General features: G+C 72.4%; 1 protein-coding gene across 1 annotated transcript in view; it reads right to left on the bottom strand.

Moving 5' to 3' along the window:
• FRMD1 (FERM domain containing 1) overlaps nt 1-9,898 on the bottom strand; it is a 31,780-nt gene extending 21,882 nt beyond the window's left edge. The window contains exons 1-12 of the mRNA XM_036425543.2: nt 9,838-9,898; nt 9,602-9,669; nt 8,002-8,092; nt 7,669-7,748; nt 7,148-7,221; nt 6,758-6,944; nt 6,525-6,680; nt 5,739-5,804; nt 4,590-4,658; nt 3,861-4,032; nt 3,088-3,366; nt 2,558-2,637 (exon numbers count right to left, since the gene is read on the bottom strand). Of these exons, the coding sequence (XP_036281436.1) occupies nt 2,558-2,637; nt 3,088-3,366; nt 3,861-4,032; nt 4,590-4,658; nt 5,739-5,804; nt 6,525-6,680; nt 6,758-6,944; nt 7,148-7,221; nt 7,669-7,748; nt 8,002-8,092; nt 9,602-9,669; nt 9,838 (1,323 nt within the window). The 5' untranslated portion in view covers nt 9,839-9,898. The remainder of the gene's footprint in view (nt 1-2,557; nt 2,638-3,087; nt 3,367-3,860; nt 4,033-4,589; nt 4,659-5,738; nt 5,805-6,524; nt 6,681-6,757; nt 6,945-7,147; nt 7,222-7,668; nt 7,749-8,001; nt 8,093-9,601; nt 9,670-9,837) is intronic.
• Between the last annotated feature and the right edge of the window lie 3,781 nt (nt 9,899-13,679).

Below are 13,679 nucleotides of genomic sequence, written 5' to 3'. Positions count from 1 at the left end.
CTCTCACACCTCCCCTGGTGGGCAGGGCTGTGCCCCCAGTCCGGACCAGGCCGCCCTCCCCCACCGCTCTCACACCTCCCCCGGTGGGCGGGCCTGTGTGCCCCCAGTCCGGACCAGGCCGTTCCTCCCCTCCCCCGGCTCTCACACCCCCCCCGTGGGCGGGGCTGTGCCCCCAGGCCGTTCCTCCCCCCCCCCTCCCCCCCCCCCGGCTCTCACACCTCCCCCGGTGGGCGGGCCTGGCGATCCTGCCAAGGAGGAGAGTCCTGTCCCCGTGTCTCTAAGAGCTGGTCAGCCCGTGTGACCCAGGCAGGCGTGGACACAAGTTCCCACACGCCTGCCTGGTCCTCGGGGCACTGGGCCTGGGCCGTGGCTGGGACAGTGGAGTGTCCGGGGATCGCTCCCCCCAGGTCGCCCCAGCAGCTCCTGCCAAACCCACTGCCCACTCCCTGTTCAGTCCCACGCCAGCAGGTCAGCAGCCACACAGCACCCGGAGCCCAGGCCCAGCCCCAGGCCCAGCAAGCCCCGCTGGCTGCCCAGGAGTGGGTGTGAGCCAGCCCTCGGGATCCTTAAGTCCAGAGCCATGAGCTTGACTTCTGACCTCTGCCCAAGCCTGGCCAGCCAGGCTGGGGTGGGGATGGGTCATTTCTGACATTTTCCTGAGCCTCCACCTGCTTCTTGGGCGTCCAGATGGACCTGGTGGCCGTCCTCCAGCCACACCGACACGTTCGAGGAGGGCATGGGCATTGCCACATGGACCACGGCCCTGGGCCACGCCTCGTCACCGAGCCGTCACCACTCCTCGGGGGCAGGGAGCCAGCCCCGACCTGCCCCTCACACACCACCCAGTCCCACGGTTCAGGCCCAGTTTCCTGAGATCATTTTGCCTATGAGACCTTTGGACGCAAAAGGAAAAGATGCTCTTTCTTTTACTTATTTTTTATTTTATTTTTTAAACTATATTTTTTTATTTATTTCAGAGAGAGGGAACGAGAGAAACATCAAGGATGAGAGAGAATTATGGATCAGCTGCCTCCTGCACGCCCCCTATTAGGGCTCGAACCCAAATCCCTGTGTGTGCCCTGACCTCCTGGGTCATACACCCGGCAGGGCCAGGCTCTCCTTCTGACTTCTCCCTCCGCCCTCCTCCCCTGCCTGAGCCGGGCCGGCTCCCGGGGTGCGGGGGAGGGCAGGGGCTGCCCGGGAGGGGGCGCCGGGCGGGCTCGGCAGCCTGCGCCGAGGGTGGACCCTGCGGAGCCGGGCGCTGCTGCCCACCCGGGCCTGTGCGGGACCGGGCCGCCCCGGACAGGCCCTGCCCTCCGCGGGCCCAGAGGGGGCGCTCTTCCCGCGGCGGCGGGCCGTCCCACCGGGGACGCGAGGACACGGGCGCCGGGCTCACGGGCGCCACCCCCTGGACGGGCCCTGCGTGGGCCGAGCCGTCCGGGCGAGCGGGCCGCCCCAGCCCACGCATGTGTGGAGCCGTGAGCAGCGGGGGCGCCCTCGCCACGGGCTACACCATGACCTCCCCCGGGCGCCCGCCGCCCCCGCGGCCCCGGGAGAGGCGGGCGGTGGGCGGGCCGGGGCGGCTGCGCGGGGCGGGCACGGGCCTCCGGCCGGCGCGCGGGGCGGGGCGGGGACGCGCGTCCTCCGGGCGGTGGCCGTGCTGGTCGGCGTGGGCGTGGGCGTGGGCGTGGGGGGAGGGCGCCCCCGGGGCCTGCAGGGAGACTCCGGTGGGTCCCCCGTGGCTCCCCCAACTCGCCCCTCCGTCTGCCCCCCCCCCCGACGCTGACCCTGTGCCCGGCCTCGGCCCCGGGCCGGCTGTCTCCCTGGCCACCATGGCCCCTCGACCACCCGACTCGCACCCAGTCCTGCATTCCCTGGGGCACCGGAGCCGGCCCTGCACCCACTGTCCCAGGGCGCCGGAGAAACGGGGCCCTCGCCCTCCTGTCCCGTCACGGGGCCGCGGGACGGAGCCTCACGGGGGAGCTGGTGTCTCCGTGGGGACAGGAGGGACCTGGGGCCTCTCCTGGGACAAGGCTGACCCCCATTCAGAGGGGCTGGTTTTAACCAATCGGACGGGGCGGTTAGGGATGGGGTCAGGAGCAGCCCCTGGGGAGGAGCCGTCCGGCCGGCTCTGAGCTGCCCTAGGCCGGGGCCGGGGCCGGGGCCGGGGCCGGGCCACCCGCCCTGAGCCGGGGTCTGATCAGAGGCCCAGCAGGAGCCCCAGCCACGCGGGCAGACCCCACCCGGTCTCTGGCCGCTTCTCTCTCCCTCCTCCTCCCGGCACCTCCCCAGCCAGGCCCGGGCCGCCCCCCCCCCCCCCAATCTGGGCGCCCAGAACCCCTGGCCGGACCTCCTGGGGCACCCACAGGCGGGGACGGTGGAGGTGCAGGCGGACGGTGCGTCACTCAGGAGCTGAGGCCAGGGAACCGTGTTCCCCCCCGCCCCGCCCCGGCCAGCCCCCGGCTCCGGGTCTCTCCTATGGCTAGGGGGACACTGGGCCCCGTGGGGTGGACTGGGGACGGGCAGGAGCTGGACGGGGGGGACGGGGGGCGCGTACCTGGTGCAGGGCCTCAGCGCTCCAGCCCCGCATGCTGACCAGCGTGACCCGCACCACGGCCCCCGCCCGGCGGCCAGAGGCTGCGGGAAGGGAGGGAGGGAAAGAGGGCATGAGGGGGACAGCGCCGGCCCCTCAGACGGCTGCCCCAGACCTCCCGACCCTGTGTGCCCGGGGGTGGCCCTGGTGGTCCTGCCTGGCCCCCGGCACCCAGGGTGATGCTGGGTGACACTGGGGGAGGGCCTGAGGCTGGGCCCCGCAGTCGCCTCGTTAGGGCCCACACCCGGGACCGAGGGGGAGCCCCGGAGCTGCTGGGAGGCCCCCCCCCCCCGGCTGGGGGGCGGTGCAGGTGCTGGGGAGAAGGCGGCGTGGCGGCTGCGCCTCCAGCGCTCCCTCTACAGGCCACATCCTCCCCACTCTCCCCTCGGCTCAGCCCAGGCACCGCGCGGCCGTCAGGGACCAGGAACCAGGCCCCGCGGCCCTGCCTCGCGGTGACCCTGCCCGGTGCCCGGCTGGCGGGGGCGCTCACTCACCGCCGCCCGGGCGCCCCGGGCCCTGCGTGTGCCCCGCCGTGTCTCCACTGCTCGGACCCAGGCTGGAGCGGAGGGACGCCCCCTCCCCGGGCAGGGCTGCGGCCCCCGGCTCGTCCACGGACATCTCGCCGGACGCGTGGGAGCCGCCGTGGCTGCTGGCCCAGAGCAGGGAGAGGCGGCGGGGCAGCCGCTGGCCACCGTCCCCGCTGTGCGGGCCATCCGCTGGGCGCGGCTCCGGCTCCCGCGGGTCGCCGATGTACGTCTCCCGGTAACACGGCTCTGCAGAGCGGGCGGGGGGAGGCGATGAGAGCTGGGACAGAGGTGCCCGGGAGGCGCAGTGGGAGGGAGGAGTGGAGATCGGGCTCTGTGGGCAGCTGGGGCCACCGGTGGGATGTCACCCCGGCTGGTAAAACCCACAGGCCTGGGGCTCCCGTCCTGTCTGGGCGGGACGGCCGAGCAGCCACACACAGACACACGCGTGCACACACACATGCTCACGCACTCGCACCCCTCGGCCCCCTGGAGAATTCGTCCCACAGGAGGGCCCCGCAGTCGCCCCCCCTCGCCCCATCATTGGGCTCCCCACAGGGGCGGGCAGAGGGGACACCACCAGGTCCCCCCTGGGGACCCTGCCCGAGCCCACGCCCACGCCCACGCCCACGCCCACGCCCCAGGCCAGGAGGTGGTGGCCTGACCCTGAATGGAGGTGGGGAGTGCAGGGGGGGGGGGAGACCGGAGGGGGACAGGGCAGGGGGCAGGGGGGTGGCGCCCACCGTGGGCATCCTCCAGCCGCAGCCGGGCCAGGGCGGGCTGCAGCGCCAGGTGCAGCTGGTGGCTGGCGCGGAGCAGGCGCAGGAGGTGCCGGGAGCGGGTGGCGCAGCCCGTGTGGAACTCCAGCTTGTGGGCCGCGGGCCGCCCGTCCAGCCGGATCGTGAACTTCTTCCCCTGGAGGAAGAGGAGGAGGAGGAGGAGGAGGAGGAGGAGGAGGAGGAGGAGGAGGAGAGGGCACCGGGACAGGGCGACGTGTGAGCCGGCGGCCAGACCCCCCACCCCCCTCCGGGCCAGGGGCAGGGCAGGGGTGGTTAGGGGCTCCGTCAGGCGGGGCGCCCCTCGAGGTTATGAGAAGTCCAGGCACCCCCCTCGGCGGGGTGGGTGTGCACGTCTGTACGGACCCCAGGCCCTGAGTGCCGAGTGCTGAGTGCCGGCTGGCCCCGGGGCCGGTGGGCTGGGACCTGGGTGCCTGGAAGCCCCTGGCCCCGTGTGGCTCTGCCTCCTCCTCGTTCCCTGGGAGCCAAGGCTGCGGGCCCATGGGACAGCCCGTCCAGGGTGGGGTGGTCTGTCCCCTGCACAGCGCCAGGGCAGGCACAGGACGGTGGAGGACGGCCAGCTCCCTGGGCCCGGGCTGAGACCCGCCTCTCCCCTCGCCCCCCTCCCCCTCACCCCACCCTCCACCCCCCTTACCCCGTTCCCCATCCCCCTCCCCCGCCCCGGCAGACTCTCACCAGAACGGTCAGCTTCCCAATGCGGTGCCAGGGCAGGTCTTGGAGCAGCTGCCGAGTGCGGTTCACCTCCTGCAGGCATAGGCACAGGGCACAGGGCTCAGGAACAGGGCTCAGGGCACAGGCACAGGGCACAGGCACAGGGCTCAGGCACAGGGCACAGGGCTCAGGGCTCAGGCACAGGGCCCAGGGCACAGGGCTCAGGGCACAGGCACAGGGCTCAGGCACAGGGCACAGGGCTCAGGGCACAGGCACAGGGCTCAGGGCTCAGGCACAGGGCTCAGGGCACAGGCACAGGGCTCAGGGCACAGGCACAGGGCACAGGCACAGGGCTCAGGGCACAGGCACAGGGCTCAGGGCACAGGCACAGGGCACAGGGCACAGGCACAGGGCTCAGGGCACAGGCACAGGCACAGGCACAGGGCTCAGGGCACAGGCACAGGGCTCAGGGCACAGGCACAGGGCACAGGGCACAGGCACAGGCACAGGGCACAGGGCACAGGCTCAGGGCACAGGCTCAGGGCACAGGGCTCAGGGCACAGGGCACAGGCTCAGGGCACAGGCACAGGGCACAGGCTCAGGGCACAGGCTCAGGGCACAGACACAGGGCACAGGGCTCAGGGCTCAGGGCACAGGCACAGGGCACAGGGCACAGGCACAGGCTCAGGGCACAGGCTCAGGGCACAGGCTCAGGGCACAGGCACAGGGCACAGGGCACAGGCACAGGGCACAGGCACAGGGCACAGGCACGGGGCACAGGCACAGGCACAGGGCACAGGCTCAGGGCACAGGCTCAGGGCACAGACACAGGGCTCAGGGCACAGGCACAGGGCACAGGGCTCAGGACTCAGGGCACAGGCACAGGGCACAGGCACAGGGCACAGGCACAGGCTCAGGGCACAGGCTCAGGGCACAGGCTCAGGGCACAGGCACAGGGCTCAGGGCACAGACACAGGGCACAGGGCACAGACACAGGGCACAGGCACAGGGCACAGGCACGGGGCATAGGCACAGGCACAGGGCTCAGGGCACAGGCACAGGGCACAGGGCTCAGGGCACAGGCACAGGCACAGGGCACAGGCTCAGGGCACAGGCCGGGTCAGCGGGCGCCGGGCACCAGTCCCAGGGGGCTGTGAGGAGTCCACCCCTCACCTCGAAGACCTGCACTCCTCTGAGGGTCAGTCCCAGGACGATGGTAGGCCTTTCTTCCTTCTTATCCTAAGAGGACACCGTGTCAGAGGTCAGAGCCTCAGGGGGTGGGGGCTCCCCAGGGGCAACAGGGTCCCAGGCCCCCTCCGTTTCCTCCCTGGAGGCACGATGGGCCCCCATTCCTGCCCCTGCTCTGCCTCTCTCTCCCCGCGGACGGGCCTGGTCCCAGCTCCCAGCTCCCAGCTCCCGGCGGTGCTGCCGGGACCCCAGCCGCCGGCTCACACAGGAGGGACGCCCCCGTCCCTGGCCTGTGAGAGAGCCCGTCCCCGTGGCTCCGGACGGACAGGGACACGCCCTGCGGCGACGGCCCCGTGGGTCCCGCCCGGCCGTGTCACCGCCGACGGCTCAGGGGCCGCCCGGCCGTGTCACCGCCGACGGCTCAGGGGCCGCCCGGCCGTGTCACCGCCAACGGCTCAGGGGCCGCCCGGCACCGCGTGGGTCCCGCCCGGCCGTGTCACCGCCTACGGCTCAGGGGCCGCCCGGCCGTGTCACCGCCGACGGCTCAGGGGCTGCCCGGCACCGCGTGGGTCCTGCCCGGCCGTGTCACCGCCTACGGCTCAGGGGCCGCCCGGCACCGCGTGGGTCCTGCCCGGCCGTGTCACCGCCTACGGCTCAGGGGCCGCCCAGCACCACGTGGGTCCCGACCGGCCGTGTCACTGACTACGGCTCAGGGGCCGCCCAGCACCACGTGGGTCCCGCCCGGCCGTGTCACCGCCGACGCGGGCCGACCTTTTTCAGCCGGAAGAAGTGGACGGGCACGTCCTCCAGCCGGCAGGCCTCGCGGACGTAGCGCAGCTCAGCCTCCCGGGGGCTCAGGCCCCGCTGCTCACGGTGCAGGCCGGGCACGTGCCGCAGGAGGTAGGCGCTGCCCCGCTTGGCGATGACCTGGCCACAGGGCGCGGCGTGAGGCCCTCCTGCCCCTCCCCCCGCGGCCCCCTCCCCCGCCCCCGGCCCCGCCTTACCCACGGCGGGAAGTAGGCCTGGGGCTCGAAGTAGCGCCCGCTGTGGGCGCGGGCCCGGTGGTTGCCCAGGTCGGCCTGCAGCGCGTAGGCCGCCAGCAGGAAGTAGGCCTCCTCGCAGTGGGTGCCCTGGGACCGCAGCACCCGCTCCCGCAGGTGCAGGTAGTACAGGTGCCGGCCCGTCCGGGTGCTGAGGGCGGCGGGTGGTGAGGGGGCTCGGCTGCCGGACGCCCCACGGCCCCGGCTGAGCAGGAGCCTCCACCCAGGGGCCCGCCCCGCGTCCGCCCCCGCCCCCGCGCCCCCCAGGGCCGCCTGCGTCCCGGCAGAGGCGGCCGTGCCCGCGGCACAGCCTGCCTGGCGGGCCCCTCGCTCTGGCCCCGCAGCCGCACGTACCTGATGAGCCGCCCGTCCTCCACGTAGAACTGCACCCGGAGGAAGGCCACGAAGGGGGCCCGGGACCGCCGGCCCTGTGCGGGGTCAGGGGCTGAGGACGAGGGGCAGCGCGGAGTCCCCGCCACCGCCACCCGCTCTGCGCGCCTCAGGTCTCAGCGGCCCGGCCGCCGCCCCTCCCTCTGGACACACGTGGGCAGAGCGGGACCCGGGCCAGGCACAGGGCGGCCCAGGCACAGACCAGGCGGAGCGGGACCCGGGCAGGCCCTCCCTCTGGACGCACGGGGACGGGGGCCGCGGGCGGCCCAGGCACAGACCGGGCGGAGCGGGACCCGGGCAGGCCCTCCCTCTGGACGCACGGGGACGGGGGGGGGGGGGCGGGGGGCGGCCCAGGCCCAGCCCCGGGCCCCGGCGGAGCGGACACACGGGGACAGGGTGGGGAGACACAGGACGGCCCAGGCCCAGCCCCAGGCCCCGGGCGGAGCGGACCCAGGCGGGCAGAGGCCCCGGCCGCCCGCACGCACCTCAGGCCGCTCCCGGCTCCAGTCCGGGGAGAAGCACTTGCTGAGCTTCTGCTCGGGGTCTAGGAACAGGAACTCGCTGTCTGGAGGGGAAGCAGCGGCTCAGCGCCCGGCCCTGCAGGGGCACCGTGGCCCCGGGCGCAGAGGAGCCGCGGGGAGCTCCGAGGGCGGGTGCTCCGAGCAGGTGCCGCTCGGACGGCCGCTGGGCCGTGTCCTGGTGGGGCGACGTGGGCACCGGGCGAGCACAGGGCCGAGGTGCCAGACAAGGCCGGGGTTCGGGAGGAGGAGTGGGGAGCCCCCAGGGGGTCGGAGGTCAGGGTCAGGGTCAGAGCTTACTTTTGACCACGCAGAGGCCGAAGAAGTGGGGCTCCCGGAGGCCGGCCTCGTCGCACACCCGCCTCCACAGCTCCCGCCCCGTGGCCTGCACCTGCCGAGGGGCAGGAGGGCGGGCAGCTGTGCTCAGGCCCTGGTGACCGAAGACCGGGGCCCCCCAGGGCAGCTGGGGAACTCCCTGCTGGGCCCTGAGACCCCCACCCCCCATCGCCAGGCCCCTCCTGAGAGCAGGGCTGAGCCGGTTCTAGGTTCGAGTCCTGGCCCAGGGCATGCACCTGGGCTGCAGTTGGTTCACGTGCGGGAAGCAACCTGTGTTTCTCTCTCCCCCCTCCCACCTCTCTTCCCCTCTTCCCCCCTCCCCTCCCCCTCCCTCAGGTGAGGACCAACACCAACCAAGTGACAGCATCCAGTCGGAGGGGAGGCAGTGAGCAAAGGCCCCCAACGCCCCTGCTCACCCCCCGGCCCCCCACAGCACCCCTCAATGCTCACCCCAGCCCCCCCACAGCACCCCTCAATGCTCACCCCCAGCCCCCCACAGCACCCCTCAGTGCTCACCCCCAGCCCCCCCAACAGCACCCCTCAGTGCTCACGCCCAGCCCCCCCACAGCACCCCCTCAGTGCTCACCCCCGGCCCCCCCAGCACCCCTCAGTGCTCACGCCCAGCCCCCCCACAGCACCCCCTCAGTGCTCACCCCCAGCACCCCCAGCACCCCCTCAGTGCTCACCCCCCCAGCCCCCCCCACAGCACCCCTCAGTGCTCACCCCCAGCCCCCCCCAGCACCCCTCAGTGCTCACCCCCAGCCCCCCCAGCACCCCTCAGTGCTCACCCCCCAGCCCCCCACAGCACCCCTCAGTGCTCACCCCCCAGCCCCCAACAGCACCCCTCAGTGCTCACCCCCAGCCCCCCCAACAGCACCCCTCAGTGCTCACCCCCCAGCCCCCCCCCAGCACCCCTCAGTGCTCACCCCCAGCCCCCCCAGCACCCTCAGTGCTCACCCCCCGGCCCCCCAGCACCCCTCAGTGCTCACCCCCAGCCCCCCCCCACAGCACCCCTCAGTGCTCACCCCCCGCCCCCCCAGCACCCCTCAGTGCTCACCCCCCTGCCCCCCCAGCACCCCTCAGTGCTCACCCCCAGCCCCCCCAGCACCCCTCAGTGCTCACCCCCTGCCCCCCCAGCACCCCTCAGTGCTCACCCCCTGCCCCCCCAGCACCCCTCAGTGCTCACCCCCAGCCCCCCCAGCACCCCTCAGTGCTCACCCCCTGCCCCCCCAGCACCCCTCAGTGCTCACCCCCTGGCCCCCCCCAGCACCCCTCAGTGCTCACCCCCCGGCCCCCCAGCACCCCTCAGTGCTCACCCCCCGGCCCCCCCACAGCACCCCTCAGTGCTCACCCCCCGGCCCCCCCAGCACCCCTCAGTGCTCATCCCCAGCCCCCCCAGCACCCCTCAGTGCTCACCCCCAGGACCCCCAGCACCCCTCAGTGCTCACCCCCCAGCACCCCTCAGTGCTCACCCCCCGGCCCCCCAGCACCCCTCAGTGCTCACCCCCCGGCCCCCCAGCACTCCTCAGTGCTCACCCCCCCCCCAGCACCCCTCAGTGCTCACCCCCAGGACCAGCCGCAGCCGCTCCCCCGTGGGCAGCAGCACCAGCACGTCCCTGCCCTCCTCGGCCACCTCCTCGGCCATCTCCTCGGCCACCTCCTCGGCCACCTCCTCGGCCACCTCCTCGGCCATCTCCTCGGCCACCTCCTCGGCCACCTCCTCGGCCACCTCCTCGGCCACCTCCTCGGCCATCTCCTCGGCCACCTCCTCGGCCATCTCCTCGGCCATCTCCTCGGCCATCTCTCCAGCCGGGGCAGCTCCTGCGGAGACAGCGGTCAGGATGGCGGGCAGCCCCGCAGCTGTGGTCTGCGTCCACGGAGGGACGGGCCACGCGAGCCACCACATGACGGGCCCTCCCCTCCGTCCGGCCACGGCTGGGGTGCGTGGCACCCCAAACTCACCAGCTGTGGGCTTTTGAGGACGGGGCGCTGCGGCAGCTCCTGGCCGGGAAGGCGAGGGCAGGGCCAGGTCAGCCACCCAGCGGGACAAGGTCCAGCGGTAAATGCCGGCGAGCAGCTTGGAATGCAAATAAACACTGGCTGGGCCTCCTCCCTCCCCAGCCACGCCCGGCCACGCCTGCTCTGGGGACGGAGAGCCACACGATGCCCACGCCAGGGGCCCCCTCAGCCTCCTGCACACAGTCACCGAGAAAGGGGGTCAGAGCAGTGCCCCCCGCCTCTCCCGTCCCCAAACACGGTCCCCCTGCAGCCGCAGGAACCGAGAGCCACTCTCCTACTCTGAGAGCCACTGCGGTGCTGGCCTCCTGCTGCCCGGGGCCGGCCCTGTGGTTAGAGCTGCCCATCTCTGCCCGCTCCCTGCCCCTTCCTGCTCCCACTTTCTGCCCCAGCTCCTGCCCCAGCTCTGCTGAGACTCAGCCCCGCCACCCCCTCCCCCTCAGGCTGCCCTGCAGACTCGGGACCCGGGAGGCCCAGCCTGTCCTCTTCCCTCAGCTGAATGTAGAGCGACACATCTCTGACGGGCCGACCTGTGAGCAGCAGCCAATGACTTAGGAAAAGGCAAACCACCAGCCTGGCCCTCGTGTCCCCACTCACGTGTCCCCTGAAACCTGGCGTGGTGCCGGCGGCCACGGACTGAAGGTCACCGGTGCGCCCGTCACAGAGGACGCAGGGGCCACTCCTTCCTCCGGTGCCCGCACAGGGCAGAGCGAGAGGGAGCCGGCGCCTCGGCCACGCCCACACAGACACGCCCACGAGCACACGCACACACATGCATGCATGCAGGCGCACACACACACACACACACACACGCCCACACACACACACACGCCCACACAGACACGCCCACGCGCGCACGCACACACATGCATGCATGCAGGCGCACACACACACACACACACGCCCACACACACACACACGCCCACACACACACACACACACGCCCACACACACGCCCACACACACAGCGGGCAGGCCCCAGGGGCCGAGAACGGACTGATGCTCACCTCCTGGAGGCGCAGCCCCCGCACCTGCCCCAGCACCGCTGTGCCGGCTCCTGGAGGAGGCAGACGTGAGGCTGGTGCCCGTGCGAGGCCTCGGGCCAGCCTGGCTGCACGTGTGGTTCGGGCCTGGGGGGAGCCGGGAGGCGGCCTCACGGCACGTCACCGGAGGGCTGTCCTCTGCCGGGTCCTCCTCCGGCTGCCGGCCCTCAGCACCGCGGCTGGGGCATCCGGACACAGAGCTGCCCTCGGCACCAGCCAGGCCCACAGCGATGGGGACGCCGCCGGCAATAAAAAGGCGCAAAGTACGGCCGTGCGCCGCCCGGTCACAGCCTCTGGACCGTCACGGGGCCAGGCAGAGCCGCCCACGCCCGCCTCTACAGGAGCCGAACCGCCCGGAAGGCAGCCCGGGATGGGTAACACACATGGCAGGTTATGCCACAGAGCGGCGGCCTTCCCAGCAAGTGTGTGTGCACGCGTGGGTGCTGTGTGCACGCACAGGAATGTGCGTGTGCATGCGTGCCTGTGCCTGTGTGTGCAGTGGGCGGAGCCTCGAGGAGGGGGCCCGGGCCGGCTGGCACTGCGCCCTCCCCTCCCGCCCTGCCCCGCGCCCAGCTGCTAACATGCGCCCACCCTCCATGCTCCTCCAGGCCCTTGTGAGCTGGTTCCTGGGCCCCCGCGGGCGCCCGTTTCAGAAACAGCGTCTGAGTGGGAGGTCGAGCTGCCCAGTTAGGGGTTCGGGGGGCGGGGTGGCCAGCTCCACCACCAGCACCGCCCGCTGACCCCGGCCTCAGGAGGGCAGGTGTGACCCCGCCTGCCCGCTCCCTCAGCCTCCACCCCGGCGCCTGTCCTCCCTGAGTTCGGTGTGTGCCGGCTCCCCGGCTGGGGGGGGGGGGGGGGGCTGGTCCCTAGTCCCGGAGGTCCCCCTCCTAGCCAAGCCGGAAGGACACGGTCCCCGAGGCAGAGATGGATGACACAGAGCCTGCAGGCTGGGCCTCGCCCAAGGGGAAGCTGTTCACAGTGGGGGAGTCGGGTGCGCTTGCCCGGCTCCAGGGGGGACATGGGGGGCTGCCGCCTGAGCCCCCGCCGCCCACTGCTACGGTCACAGCTCCGGCGGCTGGGGCAGCAGAGGACCCGGGGGCGCTCCCCGTCTGTCCTTCCAGGTGCTGGACGGCAGGAGGGAGGGGAAGGAGTGACCACTTAATTACAGGGGCCCTCTTCCCCTTCAGCTCAGCTGAGACCAGATTCTTTGCATTCTCACAATCTCCCCTCCCTCCTCCCCCTTCTCCTCCCCCTCCCCCTCCCCCTTCTCCCCCTCCTCCCCTCCTCTCCCTCCTCCTCTCCCTCCTCCCCCTTCCCCTCCCCCTCCTCCCCCTCCCCTCCCTCCTCCCCCCTCCCCCCCTCCTCCTTCTTCTCTTCCCCTCCTTCCCCTCCCCCCCCCCCCTCCTCCTCCCCCTTCTCTCCTCCTCCCCCTTCTCTCCTCCTCTTTTCCTCCCCCCCTCCTCTCCCTCCTCCTCTCCCTCCTCCCCCTACCCCTCCCCCTCCTCTCCCTCCTCCCCCTACCCCCTCCTCCTTCTTCTCTTCTCCCCCCGCTCCTCCTCCTCCTCCAGGACTGAGTCCCAGCACAGACACCAGCCTGGCCACCTCCTGTTACTGTAGGGTTGAGAGGTCCTGCCCAGGAAGCAGTGAGCTGTGGTCAGCAGCCAGCAGGGCTGAGTGGAGAAGACGGACAACAGACAGGCCCTGAGCTGCCCCTCCCCTGCCCACACCTCAGACAGGAGCACAACCTCCTTCAGTTCTTTTAGTAATGCTGCCACAGGTCACCTCGTCCCACTGACCGCTGGGCCTTCACTGGACCACTGACCCCTCACTGGACCTACTGACCACTGACCCCTGGGCCCTCGCTGGACCACTGACCCATAACTGGACCCACTGACCACTGACCCCTGGGCCCTCGCTGGACCCCAAGCCGCCCCAGCACCCGGACTCGGGACCCGCTGCTAGGAGCAGACAGGCTGAGTGAAGTACAATGGGTTTTGGCCGAAGGCTGAGCCAGGTGTGGGCTGTGCTGGGCTGTGGGTTCAGACCCAGCCTCCACGGCGGGCTGACCTCTGACCTGGGAGGGGCCGGGCTGGGAGGGAGGTCAGGTGCCTGGCTTGTGGTGCATGACGGGGTCACAGCCGGGCCACTCCAGGGGCGCCGCCGTGAGTGAGGCTGAGGCGGGGTCTCAGCTGGGACAGAGGACGGGGGCCGGCGGGCGGGGGGCCGGGGGCCGGGGGCCGGGGACAGAGCGACGTAAAGGCCCATGGACTGCAGACAGGCCTGTCAGGTCACAGTGTTTTAAAAACTGCACACACACCGCCTTTGGGACAGGCCACCGGGTCAGGCACAGCAGAGCCCATCAGGGACCAACAGCCGGGAGCCGGGAGCCAGGGCGGGTCCGTCCGGCGCGTGTCCTGGCGATGCAGACACCGGCATGTCGTCCCGGAGCCGAGGGCAGGGCAGCACGCTTGGAGCCGGTCTAGCTGGACAGTGCGTCCGCAGGGAGGGCCACTGGGCTTGGGGGCCGATGGCTGAGCGGGTCGGCCCAGGCCTGAGGGGGAGAGGGGAGGCCCGGGGCCAGTG

This window comes from Pipistrellus kuhlii, unplaced genomic scaffold (assembly GCF_014108245.1).
Source record: "Pipistrellus kuhlii isolate mPipKuh1 unplaced genomic scaffold, mPipKuh1.p scaffold_m20_p_82, whole genome shotgun sequence".
Taxonomy (NCBI): domain Eukaryota; kingdom Metazoa; phylum Chordata; class Mammalia; order Chiroptera; family Vespertilionidae; genus Pipistrellus; species Pipistrellus kuhlii.
This window is presented reverse-complemented; position numbering and strand designations above follow the sequence as displayed.